Raw genomic sequence first — 15,142 nt, 5'->3', positions numbered from 1 at the left:
TTGAGAGCTGAGTTGTAAAACCAGTCTTTGAGTAGAAGTCTTATATAGGAGGAATTAGTAACTTCTGTCTACAATCATTTATTGAACGGACAGCAATAAAACAGACGTGTGTGTAACAGATGACAAAGCACACATGATGAGTTACGTTTATCAGGCACAGATAAAACAAACCCTTTGTTTGCTGGAACTACACATCGATTCTCTGCCAAACCCTGGTTGGTAAAACACGTAAACCCCACAACACCATTACACAGTCACTAAACTAAAAATTAAAAAGAAATTACATGCCTAAGCCAGGCTCTCACAGCTGAGCCATGGGTGCTCTCAAGAGCGAGAATATCTCAACTCCTGTCCCATGAAAGCCCCAAAGATGTCCCAGCACAGGCCATACTGGACACCCCATAGCTCAAAGCCCTGATGTCTTCTCTAGCAGCTGGGTCATAGCCACAGCCAGCACCTGGCCCTCCACTCAGCATCTGCTGCCTTCCTGAGGGCTGGAACCCAAATAAAATCAGTGTCCTTCTAAAGGACTTTAGAGTATTTTGATTAATATTTATCCTAGTTACAACAGTGAAAAAGCACTAAAAAAAAGAAAAAATAGAGTAGAAACTAACAGCATTTGTTTCTACTGAAGTTCTTGCAGACAGGAAGATATTTTATCTTACTTTACTACATGTTACTTACGTTCGCTTAACAGCTTGTTGTTAACATTGGGTGAGATTCTGCCCTTGGTTAACTGGAAAAAATCTTGAGTAACAGCCACAGAAGTGGATCAAGTTATGCTGGATTTACGCCATTAAGTAAGGCAGAATGTGACCCCTTATCAGTGCCTTTCTGCTTTGAGTATACAAATATTTTATGCATTTCAATGAGTGACAGAATGCAAAACTTGCAAATATTTATTTTTAGATGTATGGGGGAAAAGCAATTAGAGCTAAAAATGTTAAGAATGAAGAAATCACTTAACAGAAGCAATTATGTTGGGCACATAAACAGCTCTGCCTTCAGACATTTTATTCAAATGCTGCAGAGCACACTAGAAAATATCAATTGTTTAAAAAACTGCAAGTATTTTTTCACAACTGAAAAATCAATCACTATAAACAACATCTGGGCATCATTAATATCTTGAATTAACAAAATAAGAAAGAAGTCTGACCAGAATCCAGAGCATTTCCAGATTTGCTTTTTCAAGCTAAAAGCTTGTGTTTGCAGAGGTAGGTTGGGAGGGAAGAGGAAATGTACATTTATCTATATTGTATATAGCACTATTATGCATTAATCAATACTTCCCCTTCAGCTATGTCCTGTTTTTGTTTTGAGAGACCTAAAATTTGAAATATTTAGCTAAGCCACCCTGCCCTTCCAGGACTTTGAAAAACATTTGCATATTTTTCAGACTGTTGGAGATGCCACTGTAAAGCTCCATCCAAGGGGGTCCCAGTATCCACACTAATAAAAAGTCTCCATACTCTTCCTATTACATTACTACATGCTTTAAACATTCTAGTCTTTGTACAGAAGAATTAACACCAATTCTACTCTAACATCACATCTGTATTAAAACAAAGAAGCCCGAAGCATCTGTATGGAAACTTCAGGTATTCTGAATTTTGCTGATATAAATTATCCTGTAGGTATTCAAAACAGTCAATAGCAATAATAGTGATACTTTACATTAGCTGAAAAACATTATAAAAAACACCCATTCAGGCCCATTTTTTGTACTAGAGCTAGTTTAAAAAGAAAAGCCAACTTTGACTCTTGGACTCACACAAATAAAGTAAGTCACCAACACAAAAACTGCATTTCATTTAGACTGGAAACATTCTTTTTTTTTTTTTAAGCCTCATTCCCTGCCAAGGTTTTATTTTGTTATGTTTTTCCCCTAAACTGATTTTATCTGTGAGTCACAAACTTCTGTAAACTGAGATGCATAATGAGAACAAAGACCAAATTTCAGCTATACCAGGATGAATGAATGGTACCACTCTATACCCTGAAGTCATCAGCTTTCATCCCACACAATTTTTCTGGCACATGACCTACCCCTAAAAAGCCCTTTCTCCTTCATGGTGCTGTCCTGCCATGGCTTCCCTAGTCAATGACCAGACTGAAGGTAAGTCCTTCTGAAATTGTTGGCTCAGTCTCTGGGAGGACTGTGAAGTCACCCCATTCCCAACCCTGCCGAACTCCCTGCCAGCCCTTGAAGTGACAGCAACTGTTTTCTTCATTGTTTTACAGGGACAGGTAACTTATTGAAGGCTTTGAGGTTTGCCTTGTTTTTAATGTAGATTAATTTTCCCCTAGTAAGCAATGTATCATTAAGTTTGGGTTGCGGGATGGGGAGAGCAGGTGAGTGGGGACTGCAATGCCCTTTTACACATAGTTTTTTTTTAATGAGTGGTTTCCTATAGCATTGCCCCTGTTATGGTAAAATGAAGACAACTGATATTTCAGAGAAAAATTTATATTAATACCACAGCAGAATGTAGTTCTCCCACTTTTTGGTGTGAAATGTTTTTTAAAAATTGGCCTTTGCATGCAAAATGAAAAACTTCTAACCTTCTTTTGGGGGTGAACATGTGTTTACAGTACCCTAGAAACCAAACAGCTTGTTTAATGGCATATTAGACCCAGCATGCTATAATGACTCAAAATTTACCAAATAGATTTTAAAAATCGAGAAGAAATAAGGTATTCAGTTTTCTCTCACACTCCTGCTTACAGAAAAAGCAACCCCATGTTGACAAAATGAAAGACAGTGTTCCGGTCCATCTTTAGCAGGCAGAATTTATAATATTTATTTAGCAAAGCATCATGATGAATCCCTCTGTGAAAATTTTCATCTGGTGAAGCCACAGAAATCCACCATTACCCAAGGACCTGACACTCCTGATTCTGAACTGCACGTCTGTTCCCTCTGCCCCGTGAGTCCCCAAGTCTGAAGAAAGTGGAGGTTGTGCCGACAGCCTTAGAATCATAGAATGGATTGGGTTGGAAAAGACCTCTGAGAACATCAAGCCTAATCCTTGGTCCAACTCCAGTCCCTTTACCAGATCATGGCACTCAGGGCCATGGCCAATCTCAGTTGAAAAACCTCCAGGGATGGGGAATCCACCCCTGCTCTGGGCAGGCCATTCCAATGCCTGAGCACTCTCTCTGGAAAGAATTTTTTTCTGATCTCCAACTTCAATTTCCCCTGGCAGAGCTTGAGCCCGTGCCCCCTTGTCCTATTGCTAACTGCCTGTGTGCTGTAGGGCCCACATGCATTTGGCAACACAGCCTACAGCTGGATCATGAAGGATCCACACTCACTGATGTGTTCTGGAAGCCACTCCATGCCACTGAGCTGGCACAAGCCTGGTAGGACAAGTCACCTTCCTCAGACAGCAAACAGAGGATGTGTGCTGCTCTGTCAACAGGTGCACACAAATTTGTGCTCAGTGACCTTCAGACAGACCTTCTGAACACTCACAGGCAGCTTTGACTCCAGCTACATCTCTTTGGTCTGTAACAAAAATTATTAGAGGAGCTTTATTTTTTCACTCCTTCTCTCTTGCAGCATGTATGACCACACAGCAGATGCCAGTAAATTACACGCATTTTAAAAAGTTATTCAGTAACAGTAATCCCAGCAGCTGATAAATGAAAAGGATTTTGAAAGATGTCCTGAGTTGAAGGGAAATGAATTGTTCATTTTCATTGTTCATTTCATTATCCACTTGGACTGCTCCATGCTAGGGAGGACCTGTAGTTGCTCTTACTTCAGGAGGAGAATACGTGTACAGTCTCACTGTGGTCACAGCCAAGAGCTTGGGCTATGAGGACATGGTTTATGTCTTCTGCTTTCTGAACAGAAGCAAGTCTTTGAGCCTATCTGCATTCTAAAGGGGAACCCTCCAAGGCAGTTAGATTAACTCATCAGTAGTTATATCAACAATGGGAGCAGGAGGCTTCCCACTCACAGCAGTCTCTCCTCTGTAAATGGAGAGCAAGTCCTTCCCTGGCAGGCTACAATGAGATAGACACAAATGTCTGAGCCTTCCAGCTGCTGAGCTGTTTCCTCAGCAGCCTGTTCCACCTGGTACATGGTGGCACACTGAACCAAGGCAGAGGAGAATCAGAAAAGGACTGCAAGGAAACAGTCCTGAATATTCCTGCCCAAACCCCTTGGACACATGCCACACGGCAGGGTGCAGGCAGGACACAGGCAGGCACAGGTAGATGTGGTGTCAGCAGCAGCACTGGCTGTGGTAGCCCAAGCTGACGCTGGAGGGGAAGCTTAGCACAGCCTAAGCCTTACAGAAGCTCTGTGGAAACACAGAGAACGTTCACACAGGACCGTCCAAGGCATTGCAGCATCTCTTCCAGTCCTGTCTGGGGGAGCTCATACACAGCATCTACATACATCCTCTACTTAAAAAGTCCCACACCAAAACAACACTATTTATGACCAACAAAACTTACAATTTTCTTCCTTGTTTCCTGCCTTTTTTTTTTTCTTAAAACCTACACAAGAGAGGCAGGGAGTATGAGAAGTCAAAGCTGAACAAAATGGTTTTTGTTATAAACCTACAATGAAAGTAAAGAGAATATTTCCTGGAAAAACACTTTTCTCTATGAAAACTGCCTAACAAGGATAACAGCTTACATGCTGGGGCTCTTTGCAAAGGTGTTTCTGGTGTCTCACTCGTGACATGCTGTATCTGTTGCACAGTACTCCAACATGCAGAGAGCGTGTAACACTTCCCTCAGCAGCAAAGTTTTTGAAGTAGACCTGGTATCCATATCATAAACGAGTGCTTCCCACATACAGACATCAATAGACTGTATTTCCCAAATTTGGTATTCACTTTAGAGGTGGGAGAATTTTAGGCAATGGTGAAATACACACTCCTTCTTCAGCTTTTCATTTCCAAGGTAAGAAATAACCTTCAAATTAAATGTGTCTGGATCTCCTTATAGATACCTTTCTAAAATTTCAGTAACATTTCTGTAATCTGGTACCCCCTCAGATTTGACTGATAAATACTAGTGCCTTAGAGTAATTAGTTTTTCTGCAGTCCCACCCTGCCTCTGTTTAGCCTTTGCAGTCATCACTTTCTACATGTGACATCCATCTACATGAGAGCAATGTAAACTGAATAATGAAACGTTGTACATTTTATTGTCCTGCCAGCAAAGAAATGGATAAAATAGTATTTTGCCTGTTGTCTTCAATAAAGGTAGTATAACTGACACCCTACATTTTGCAATACAGATACGGACCATACACTGGCCTGTTTTTCTTTCTTAACACAGCAGGGTTTTGAAGTTTTACCACATCATTATTTTCATAAGAAATACTTCCAAACAGTAGGGTTTTTGTGTTTTGGTTTTTTAACAGGGATTTTAAAAAATCCGCTTCTTAAACCAAACTACGTTTTAAATACACATTATTAATTTCAGAACCTAAGATTTCTGTGGCTCTGGTTTGATAATGAGATAATTGCCTTGCAAAGGTCAAGAGAATGGCATAGTTTGCTTTCAGAGACTGAACAAAGCACTTGCTATGGTTCACTAAGCGTAGTTTCTGCATCACTCCACATCTCTTTGATTCATCTATTACTAATAATCCATGATACACTTACATTATGGATCCAACTATTTCAACAAACCTGTAATCAAGGAATGACCCTGAATAAAATACTCCACAGAAAGCAGATGGCAGGCTCATCAAACGCCTTCAAGCCTAAAATAACCTTTCCCATATAAAAAGGAGAGTCAATTAAAACTGAACTTTATATTCTGAGCTGGAGCTCAGAGTAAATAAAAATCAACATGATACTATTGTGTTATTGGCCCAAACTTCCAGGGCATTTCATTCATTTTTTTCACCACCCCCATCCCCTAAGAGCAACCAACACTTTTATTCATAGTTCACTCAAAGCCTGTAAATGTTTTGTGTGAGTGTGAGCAGACTTGACAGTCTGGGCCTGATCCTGAAAAAGCCTGACAGCACAAAACTAAAACTACTCCCAGCAGTCATGTGCTCCAGTGGCAGCACCACGTGAGGAAGGATCTTGTCTGCTTGTTGGGAATGGAGTGGTGGAGCAGCACAGGAGCACTACCTTACAAAATGCCCCAATGCCACCTGCTGGGTCAGTGTTTCTCTGCCAACACAGCATGGCCTAGACTGGGCACCAAGCTCAAAGCCAGCGTGTGAGTGTGGAAAAACAGGGAGATAACACTCAGTCTTGTATGTTTAAACACATAATCAGAAATTTGCCCTCTAAGAGACCACCAGAGCTTCCCTGCAAATATGTAGAGGGCTTGCATGCAAGGGCGAAGTCACCACTATGCAAACAGACTTCTCTAAGCATTATCTGCAGTGCTCATCCACCTGGTGATATGGGTAACGAAACTTAATTCTCACAGCATAGGTACACTGCTGAAGAAACCACACTAGACCCATTACTGCAGTTACCCGGGTGTCCAGGCATATGCATTCTGCCACACATTCACAGCACATCCGCTGTCCTTGTCGATCCACACCAAAAACAAAAGGTGTGAAATCACCTGGCTGCTATCAGGTGTCAAATCTTGCAGTTCTCTCTCCCAGCTGAAACACACCAGGTACAGTTGCCACTTGTGCAGGGCCCTGGGAGCCTACACATGCCCAGTGAGTGCTCTGCACCAGCACAGACTCCTGTTTCGCATGTGTTAGCATTTGCACCAACAATGACTTTAAAAAAAAGCAATACACTTTGTGTGTGTGGCTCGGCTTCGCGAACGAAGATTTGGGAAGGGCTGTCCTCACGTGGGTGTGCCCTTCCAGCCTGCCCAGTGGATTTTTTAGGTGAAAGACACAGGCTATAGGTGAATAGTTAATGTAGATGAATTTCAAAGCCAGACAAGGTATCCTTTCACTCATTCCGAGTAACTGTGGCAGACGCTCTACCTGTGTAACATTATCTTTGTTTGTGATACACTCAAGTTGCAATACCGAGATCATCAGTGGCTACAAGCCTTAAATCTCATAGAGGAAAGAGCACATTTGTTACTTAACATTTCAATCATAAATACCATTGGTTCACTTCAAAGGAATCACATCTTCCTTTTGGAAATCAGTGGACACTTAAAAAGAAATGTCTTTACTTGGGAGAAAAAGAAAATAGCTGTAACTTGACTTACCAAACTCATCACATATACTTTCATTTTCTATTAGGGTAGGATGGTCGAATGTATCCCGACAATAGAAGATTTGGGGGTTCTTGCTTGTTACTGCAATGCCTCCGAGGGCTAGAACAAACTGGTCTGTTAGTATTGAGGAAGGTTTGTCCTGAATGCGCTTTAACATGGAACGGTATCGACAGTACTGGGGGTAGCTGAGAATTAGCAGGTTTGAATCTTCATCATCCTCACCTGGAAAAACAGAAAAAAAAATACTCAGTATGTCAGGAAAACTAAAGAACTCTAACTCAAGTATCTCTGAAAACGCATAGCCCCCAGTTCAGTCTTTTCTCAAGGCCTATCTTTTATAGCACAGCGGGTTTGGAAAGAAAAGTTAAAAATAGAAATTTAAAGGTTAAAAATAGAAAATTTATTTAAACAGCTTATTTTCCAGCTTTCTGTTCAGTTCTCCCATGTTTACTCAAAAGGAACACCTGTATGAGCAAGAAAACACTGCTCTGCAGAAGCTGGCCAAGGGCCTGAAGAAAAGTGTTCTCCATACTTTGCCAACTTGGCTGCTTTGATAGAAATATTATCTGTCATTTTCATTCAGTTCCCCATACAGCTTTACTGCACTCATGTTTACAACAGCAAACATCTTTTAAAAATAATAATCTACAAGCCCCAAAGCATACAGCTATTACCTCTCCTTTGAAGTACCTGGTACTGGTACTCCCAAAGGGCCCCTTGGCCAGGGAGGTGGGCTGGTCTGACCTGGTCACTGATGCTAAACCCCAACAGGTGGAAGGAACTTTCCTCACATTAACTGCAAATGCAGCAGGACTCAATAAAACACCTACAGAGCATAACGAGCAAACGAATTTTAGAACAGCTTGTACTGCTGAAATCTGGGCTCAAAATATAAGGCAATCTAGAGCTCAGACCCTTCCATTCCTCCAGGTTTCAGATAATATTACATAAAAAGGCGGCAGATTTTGCAATATCACAATCAAGTGTCATCTTATGATAACGAGCAGGAAACCCAAGAGGAAAAAAACAAAACCAAAGATGTAAACATGAGAAATTTCTGATCTGCAGGTATGCAGCCAGTACTTAACAGAACTTCTTATGCTCATCTATCTCATCAGGTAGGGTAACAGAGCACGTCTTTCCAACTATGCCAATGAAGACAAAGCAAGAGCATTCACTTTACCTTTTCTGCTGTACTCTGATTACTGAGTAACTCAGCTATTTCTTCTGCCAGAGACAAAAGGTCTACTATTTAATCCCATTACCAATCCTGAAATCATGGTTCTTACACTTAAAGTAAAAATCTCTTCAGACATTGACAGAAATGTCAGATCAAGTTCTCCCCACCTAAATACGATGGCACAACCCATCCAGATTTGTGTGAGGTAATGGAAATGTTGACACATAAAAGGCTAAATTTTAAGAAGTCTCTGGAAGGAGATATATCACGTAGAATGTCATCACTCCAAACGAATGCAATGCTGCAAAAAAGCCCCCAACACGGCAGACGCACTTGTGAAGTCCTGTTTTTACAAGCACAGCTCCTGAAAGTCATCACTTCTAAAATCTCAGCACTCTCCCCACTCTCCCTGATGTAGGTGAGGAGATAAAATGATTTGTGTTAAAAAAAAGAAAAAGAAGTAAGAGTAACACTTTTGGTAAAACAGCATTCACACTACTTTTCTAAGAAAATAAAATTTATGGCCCTATACCCTCTTTTGGTCAATAAGGATGTGGTCACGCTTTTCTTTGTTTCAACAAGTATCCCATAAGCCTACACAACAGCACGACTGAGCCCATTGCTCCTGAGAATAAGACTCTCTCTTCTTTATTAGGAAACTCTAAAAATCAGATCAGGAAAACTGTTCTAGGAATTAACAAGCACACAATCTGTCCTTTAGCTCCTCAGAGAGTTTCACGTACGCCTGTCTGACAGTTATTACTACTTCATACCTTTGTGTAGATAGTGGTGAGCTGATCTGTTGATCTGACAGCACTTTTCTTATGCCAGGATGTGGTCAGCTTTTTAAACAGGGTGTATATAAATGTATGTCCCACGTGCCTTTGTAGTAAACCATTAGTTTCTAGACAAATGTGCTGTAAGGCCCTGCACAGAATCACACAAACTTTGTACCCCTGACAACTGACGACTTAACTCAAACCCTTGGCATAAATTAAAATCAAGTCATTTTTTACAGGCTCACTTTTATACATGCTTGTGCAACTCCAGTGAGTACTTTATGATGCATTTGCTTCTTTTCCTTTTTCACTCTCGTTTCAATAGATTTGTCTAAGAATGAACAAAGGCTGAAAATAAACTGAAGATTTGTTTAGTGAAAGACAGAGTGTTCCTGGAACAAAGACTTTTCCTCAACCACACCCACGTGAGAAAAGAGAAATCAAAGTAGACCAATCCCTAATAAATGCAAGCCCAAAGAAGAACTATTTTTTCTTCTAGCAAAACCTAACACGTGCTGTTTAATGGTGAGCTTAGTGAATATTGCTGAGTGTTTTTCATAAATATGATCAGGAAGAATTTACTCTTAGGAAAAGCAGAGCTGAAAATGTGGATCACAGACCTTTAAGATTCAGAAAAACAACAGAATTTCTACAAATATTGAACTGTGATATTAAAAAATGGAGATGCTGTATTTCTGAATCTCATTTTAGCTTCAACAGACAGAACATGGTTAAAGATAATACCTACAGTATGCTGCTTGTAAGGCTCCACTGAAATTACTCTAATCCCATGCTTATATCGTAATTGTGTCATTTAATAACCCCCTCCAATGTCAAATTTTCATTTATTTTTATATTTCAGGCTGAAAACAGAGAAACTGTAATTAGGAAGCAAGGCTCCATCCCTGCCTTCCAAGCACTGCCTATATATGCATAGATGTAATCCAACAGTTCCCTTTGTGAGGGGTAAAGAGAGCTGGGATTTGGCACAGCCTGGCATTTATGTTGGATTACATGTTCTTCAAGTTGTCTTTGTAAGGAAGAGATGCATGAAATGCCAAACACAATGAATCTATGCAAGAACTGACTTCTCAAATCAGCACAACCATTTTTAATATGTAAGGCAAGACAATTAAATGCCTCAAAAGAAAAAAAAATAAAGCCTGCTAAAAGCATGAATTCACAACAAATCCATCTAGAGGCAGAAATATTTAGAGACAGAAGAGAAATAAAAACTGTAACATGCTTTTTGTTTGCTTATTTCAGAAACATCAGCCTATAATGTTATTGTTAACTGCCATAATCTACCCTCAACATCAGTAAGCATTTTTTTCTTTAAAAAGACCTTCACACCAGGATTTTATAGAGCTTGATGGAAAAACTATGCATGTTCCTTCCTGTACCTAATTACCTCAACTGCAAAAGCTGCCAAGTATTTTGCCCTTTAGTTCTTTTAATCGTATTAGTGCAAATGCATTTGGATGCCAACAGAAACAAACATTTAAAGATTTTTGCTTAAAAGATTCCAAATATGTACGAGGCTGGTGCTAGGAAAGCACACTCCACTTCTTCCCAGAAAGCACAGAGTTATTCCTGCAGAAGAAATATGAATTTGTGCCTCTTGTAAGACTAAATGTCTAGTTTCGACCCAATTTAAGTAAAATAATGTCAATATGAACTGCTCTCACAATGATTTATGCTACCTTCTGTTACTTTATTACATTAGACATTCCTTTCTCTAAGCTTTATACTTTTCACCACGCTCCTAGCAACCACATAAAGGCTGAGCACCAACTTTACGCGCCTGGCACCCTTCCAGGCTCGACTGTTATTGATAATTATATTGAAGTTTCAATTTAATTGCTACTCTGTTGTGACACAGAATATTTTTTGCAATTAGGCTTTTCCCATTTTCTGTCCATTCATTTTTTGTATTTGTGAAAATGACTTTTTTTCCCCCCCCCTAAGAAAACACAAGCAGAACAATGATACAGATAAGGCTCTGTACATCTGTTACTATCATTACCAGCGTGGTAATGGGAAATGGGAAAAAAAATCACGAAAAAAAGATCGTGAATATAATTTCTCAGAAGGTAAATTTCTTTCCAGTTTAAGTGCTCTTTTTCTTCTTACAGTTACTCAATGATTTCCTGTTCTAATTACACGACATTATACAGAAAGTAATTTTTAAAAAGGAAATGTACTAGAGCAGGAGGCTAAATAGCCTCACTTACTGGATATGGTTTGAAATTCTAAACTTTTGCATCTCTTTTATCAATTCTTTGCTCTACCTTTGTGAAATACATTCTACCACAGATCTACCATCTCTTCTGAGGCAGTTAACACAAATGTATACATCAAAGGGGAAAACATACTTGCAGTTAAACTGCAGGGAAGAGAAAAAAAATGAAAAAAAATCAGTTTTTTCCTCCTCACTGTAGCTGGTAAGTTGGAGGCATGCCAAGCCTCAGAGTGGAAAATATTAAAAAGTTAAAAAAAAAGAAAAAGAAAAAAGAAAGCTTGATTAAAAAGCGAGAGAGGAGATATTCAGTTCTAAATCTAAATGAATAAGCCACAAACTATTTCATAAAAACATACCGTGACGTAAATTACACATCAGTATTGCACTGTTGTGGTTATTTTGAGAAATGGCTTGTACTGTAAGTCAGCTGGTAAAACCCCACCCTTAATGATTTTGTAATTCTCCATACAGCAATCAACTGGAGCAGTCATGAAATTGCCAAGAAGGAAAACAGAGCTGTAGAGAGTTTGTAATAAAAAGATAATGTACTTTTAACATAACAGAAGTAGAAGATTGGTTTTATTAACTAAAAAAACTACTTAAAAGGTCCCAGGCTTGCCATTTGTTTTGATAAATGTTGACACAGATCTTCATAAGATAAGCAATGGAAGTATCAAGGGAACCAGATAAAATGGGACAATGCTTTGGTGTGTGGGTAGTAAATTGAGCAAGGGAGTTATTTGGAATTCAAAGAGAAAATGAAGGAAGTTGCAGGGCTGTGTCCATCAGGCTCCTCTCCCACACCGTGCCCTCACCACTCTGCCTTCTTTCACACCCTCAGTTACTAAGGGGGTCTCCTGGAGGAGTCACATATCATAACTAGTTTACCACTGCTTGTATGCATGGCTTTGACCATATCATCAATATGCAGCAGATACAGAGGTAATGGAGGATACACCTGGATGTCTGGAGGGACTGGGAATGGCAAGGTTAGCTGTGCTGAAGGAACATGGCTGTAACTCCCAACATGGGAGGTGGTCTCCTGATGGTCACAGCCAGTGTTCAGGTGCCACTGCCCTCCCAACACCTTCAGCAACCCAGCAGGGAACACATGATGGCACTCATTTCATTTAATAACACAGTTTTAATCTACAACAGTTGCACATTTCGCCACAATCGCTCTGTAATCAGAGATCTTCTTCCAGCCTGCTGTTCTCTAAGACATGGATTGACTCACGCTCTGGAGCTACTACTTGCCCATCAATGACAACTAGCTTAGTCTAGAAGCTTCAAACTAAGTGAGTGAAATGAATTCCACCTAAGTGACAAAGCAGTCTGCCCTATGCTAAAGTAGTGCTCCAAATGCATGCTAAAATATCCCCTCACAGGTGATGTGTTTGCCATCAAAATCAAAAAGGTTGATCTCATCTGTAGCAATGGTCTTTGGCTCTTCCAGCTCTCTAAGATCTAGATCTCTCGTTCTCCTTTGGCAAGGACTTTCAGCAGCATGGGCATGAGAATACAGGCATAGATGAGGCAAAGACCCTTCAAAATCAACAACTACAGGTCAGGCAGGCTCTGCACAGCTCCGAGCTGCCCATTTTAATAAAAACCCAAAGGGGAATAGCAGTTTCCAGCAGACAGAAACAAACTTACGCTACAACCACATAAACCCCCTGAACTTCTCAAAAAGTCCAAAAGCAACATAAATAGCAGAACAGTGAAAGAGTAACCATAGGGAGGATGAAGCATCTGGGTCTCTATGACCTCAAAATCTTTAAGAGGGGCATGATGTAATGAGAGCATATGACAATCCATTTATAACCTGCCAAGCACCTCCAAACTGCCCAGATAACTGCAGCTGGCCAAGCAGCAGTGACAATCATCACCTACTCCTCTGGGTACTCCCATGCAAGAAAGGATAGTGCTCCCAAGGAAATAACCTTCATAGGAGAATTCTGCCCAGCTCCCTGCCTGAGCACTTCTCACACTGAATTCTGTGTGCAGACACGAGGCTAAGAACCACGGTAGGAATCCATGTCCCTTTGCATCAGGCTGCTGTGAACAGGGAGCAACACCTGAGTTCAAGAAGCTGCATCATCATCATCATCACAATGCATGCTGTAGCACATCAATCCACTCTCTCTCCAGTGGTTAGGGAAGACTTCTCAGACACAGCTCTTCCAGTACACTCTGCCTTTTTATTCCCACGGTCTTTTTTCATTCTAGTAAAGCCACTTGGTGTGCCTCAGCTGCCTAATTAATCACAAGATCCAAAAATATTAATCTAAGAATCATATTGCTCTCACAGATAAATGCAAATACATTAATGATTTAGCCACATGAGATGGGACAGGAAATCTGTGGCTTTAGGTTTAAATAAATTTGGGTGAATTATTGACACAACAGGGATACCACTCTGCTGGCAGGACCCATTCTACTCATCCCCGCTTTGAGAAGCTCCCCTCTATTTGAATGCTAATGCAATCAAGAACAAAGGCAACGTGTGTTGCAGGATACCCAACACAGTGATTACATTTATGTTTACCAGATAATGATGATGTTAACAAGTTGCCTGTAATTCTGACATGGACGTTTGCCTGTCTGATTTTGCTTTCACACTGATCAAAAGGCAAAAGCCATTTCTGCCAATATGGAGAATAAAACGTGCTGTCTTTCTGCATGTGTCAGATATTTCTCCCCTTTTAAGGAGGAGACAGAACTAATTCTCAGAATTTTGTGCCACTTCCCCAGCCCTCTGCTTTCTGTCACAGTGCCAGCAAAGCAGCAGCCGTTCAAAGAATTCCTAAGATTAGTTTAACATTTGAAAGAAAGAGAATACTTACAAATCTCCTAGAGATTGAAACTACTGTTCAACTGAACAGCAATACAGTCATTAAAAAAAAGAAAAAAGACAGCACCATCTAATATGTACTTAAAGCACATGGTTGAAGAACATTTTACATTCGGTTATTTGGATCTGAGTTGTTCTACTCCTACTTAACGGGGACAAAACCAAGTATGTTGATCGATGACTGACAGTATGCCCATATAATCAAATCTTCTATAATATTTATCTCACTAAATCACCTTAAATTCAAATCATAATCCAATTTTTGAAAAAGAGGAAAGAAATTTAATACCAAAGAAGTTTCCAACCAGGCAATCCACATGCTTTTTCAGATCCTAATCCTATATTCAGCTCCTCATAACTGCAGCTCCAACCCCACGCTCCCAAGATCCTCCTGCACTTTGGAAGTGCCTCATAAACCTTATGAGGTGTTTCTAGACTCAAAAGAAGAGTGACTGACAATCGTCATTTCCAGCTTTTATATAACCCTTCCATCCACACGCCTCAAACTGCTTTATGGAGATGAGTAAAAATTATTATCCCCATTACACAGAGAGAGAAACTGAGACAGAGAAAGCTTAAAGGATTTATTCTACAGCATCAAGCAACTTAGAGAGCAAGGGAGAGAGCAAAAATTCTGGTTGGGGGATTTCTGGGTAAGTGAGAAATCCCTAAGTTTCCTGGGCAGAGACGTGACTGTCTTTAGCCCCTGCAGCCAGTCCATCTGCCTCCACCAGGGACAGGGGACACACCAGGCTGGTCCATGTTGAGGCTTCTCTCCTGCCACAACCATTTCCCCTGTCCTCACACAATTCAAGTCACTCCTTCATTTTATTTAGCTGCTGCCCAGCTGGGATTATCTTTCCCCTTCAGGAAGGGTTTTCAAAGCAGTCGTTCCCCCTCCC

At 40.4% G+C, this 15,142-nt stretch overlaps 1 protein-coding gene across 3 annotated transcripts in view; it reads right to left on the bottom strand.

Annotated features, from left to right (window-relative positions):
• The window catches only part of ARID5B (AT-rich interaction domain 5B), a 118,042-nt gene that overhangs the window by 63,966 nt on the left and 38,934 nt on the right, over positions 1 to 15,142 (bottom strand). For all 3 annotated transcript variants that reach the window (XM_071563210.1, XM_071563211.1, XM_071563209.1), the window contains one exon: positions 7,177 to 7,407. In XM_071563210.1, coding sequence (XP_071419311.1) covers positions 7,177 to 7,407 — 231 coding nt within the window. The remainder of the gene's footprint in view (positions 1 to 7,176; positions 7,408 to 15,142) is intronic.

The sequence above is a fragment of the Pithys albifrons genome, chromosome 9, assembly GCF_047495875.1.
Source record: "Pithys albifrons albifrons isolate INPA30051 chromosome 9, PitAlb_v1, whole genome shotgun sequence".
Lineage (NCBI taxonomy): Eukaryota > Metazoa > Chordata > Aves > Passeriformes > Thamnophilidae > Pithys > Pithys albifrons.
This window is presented reverse-complemented; position numbering and strand designations above follow the sequence as displayed.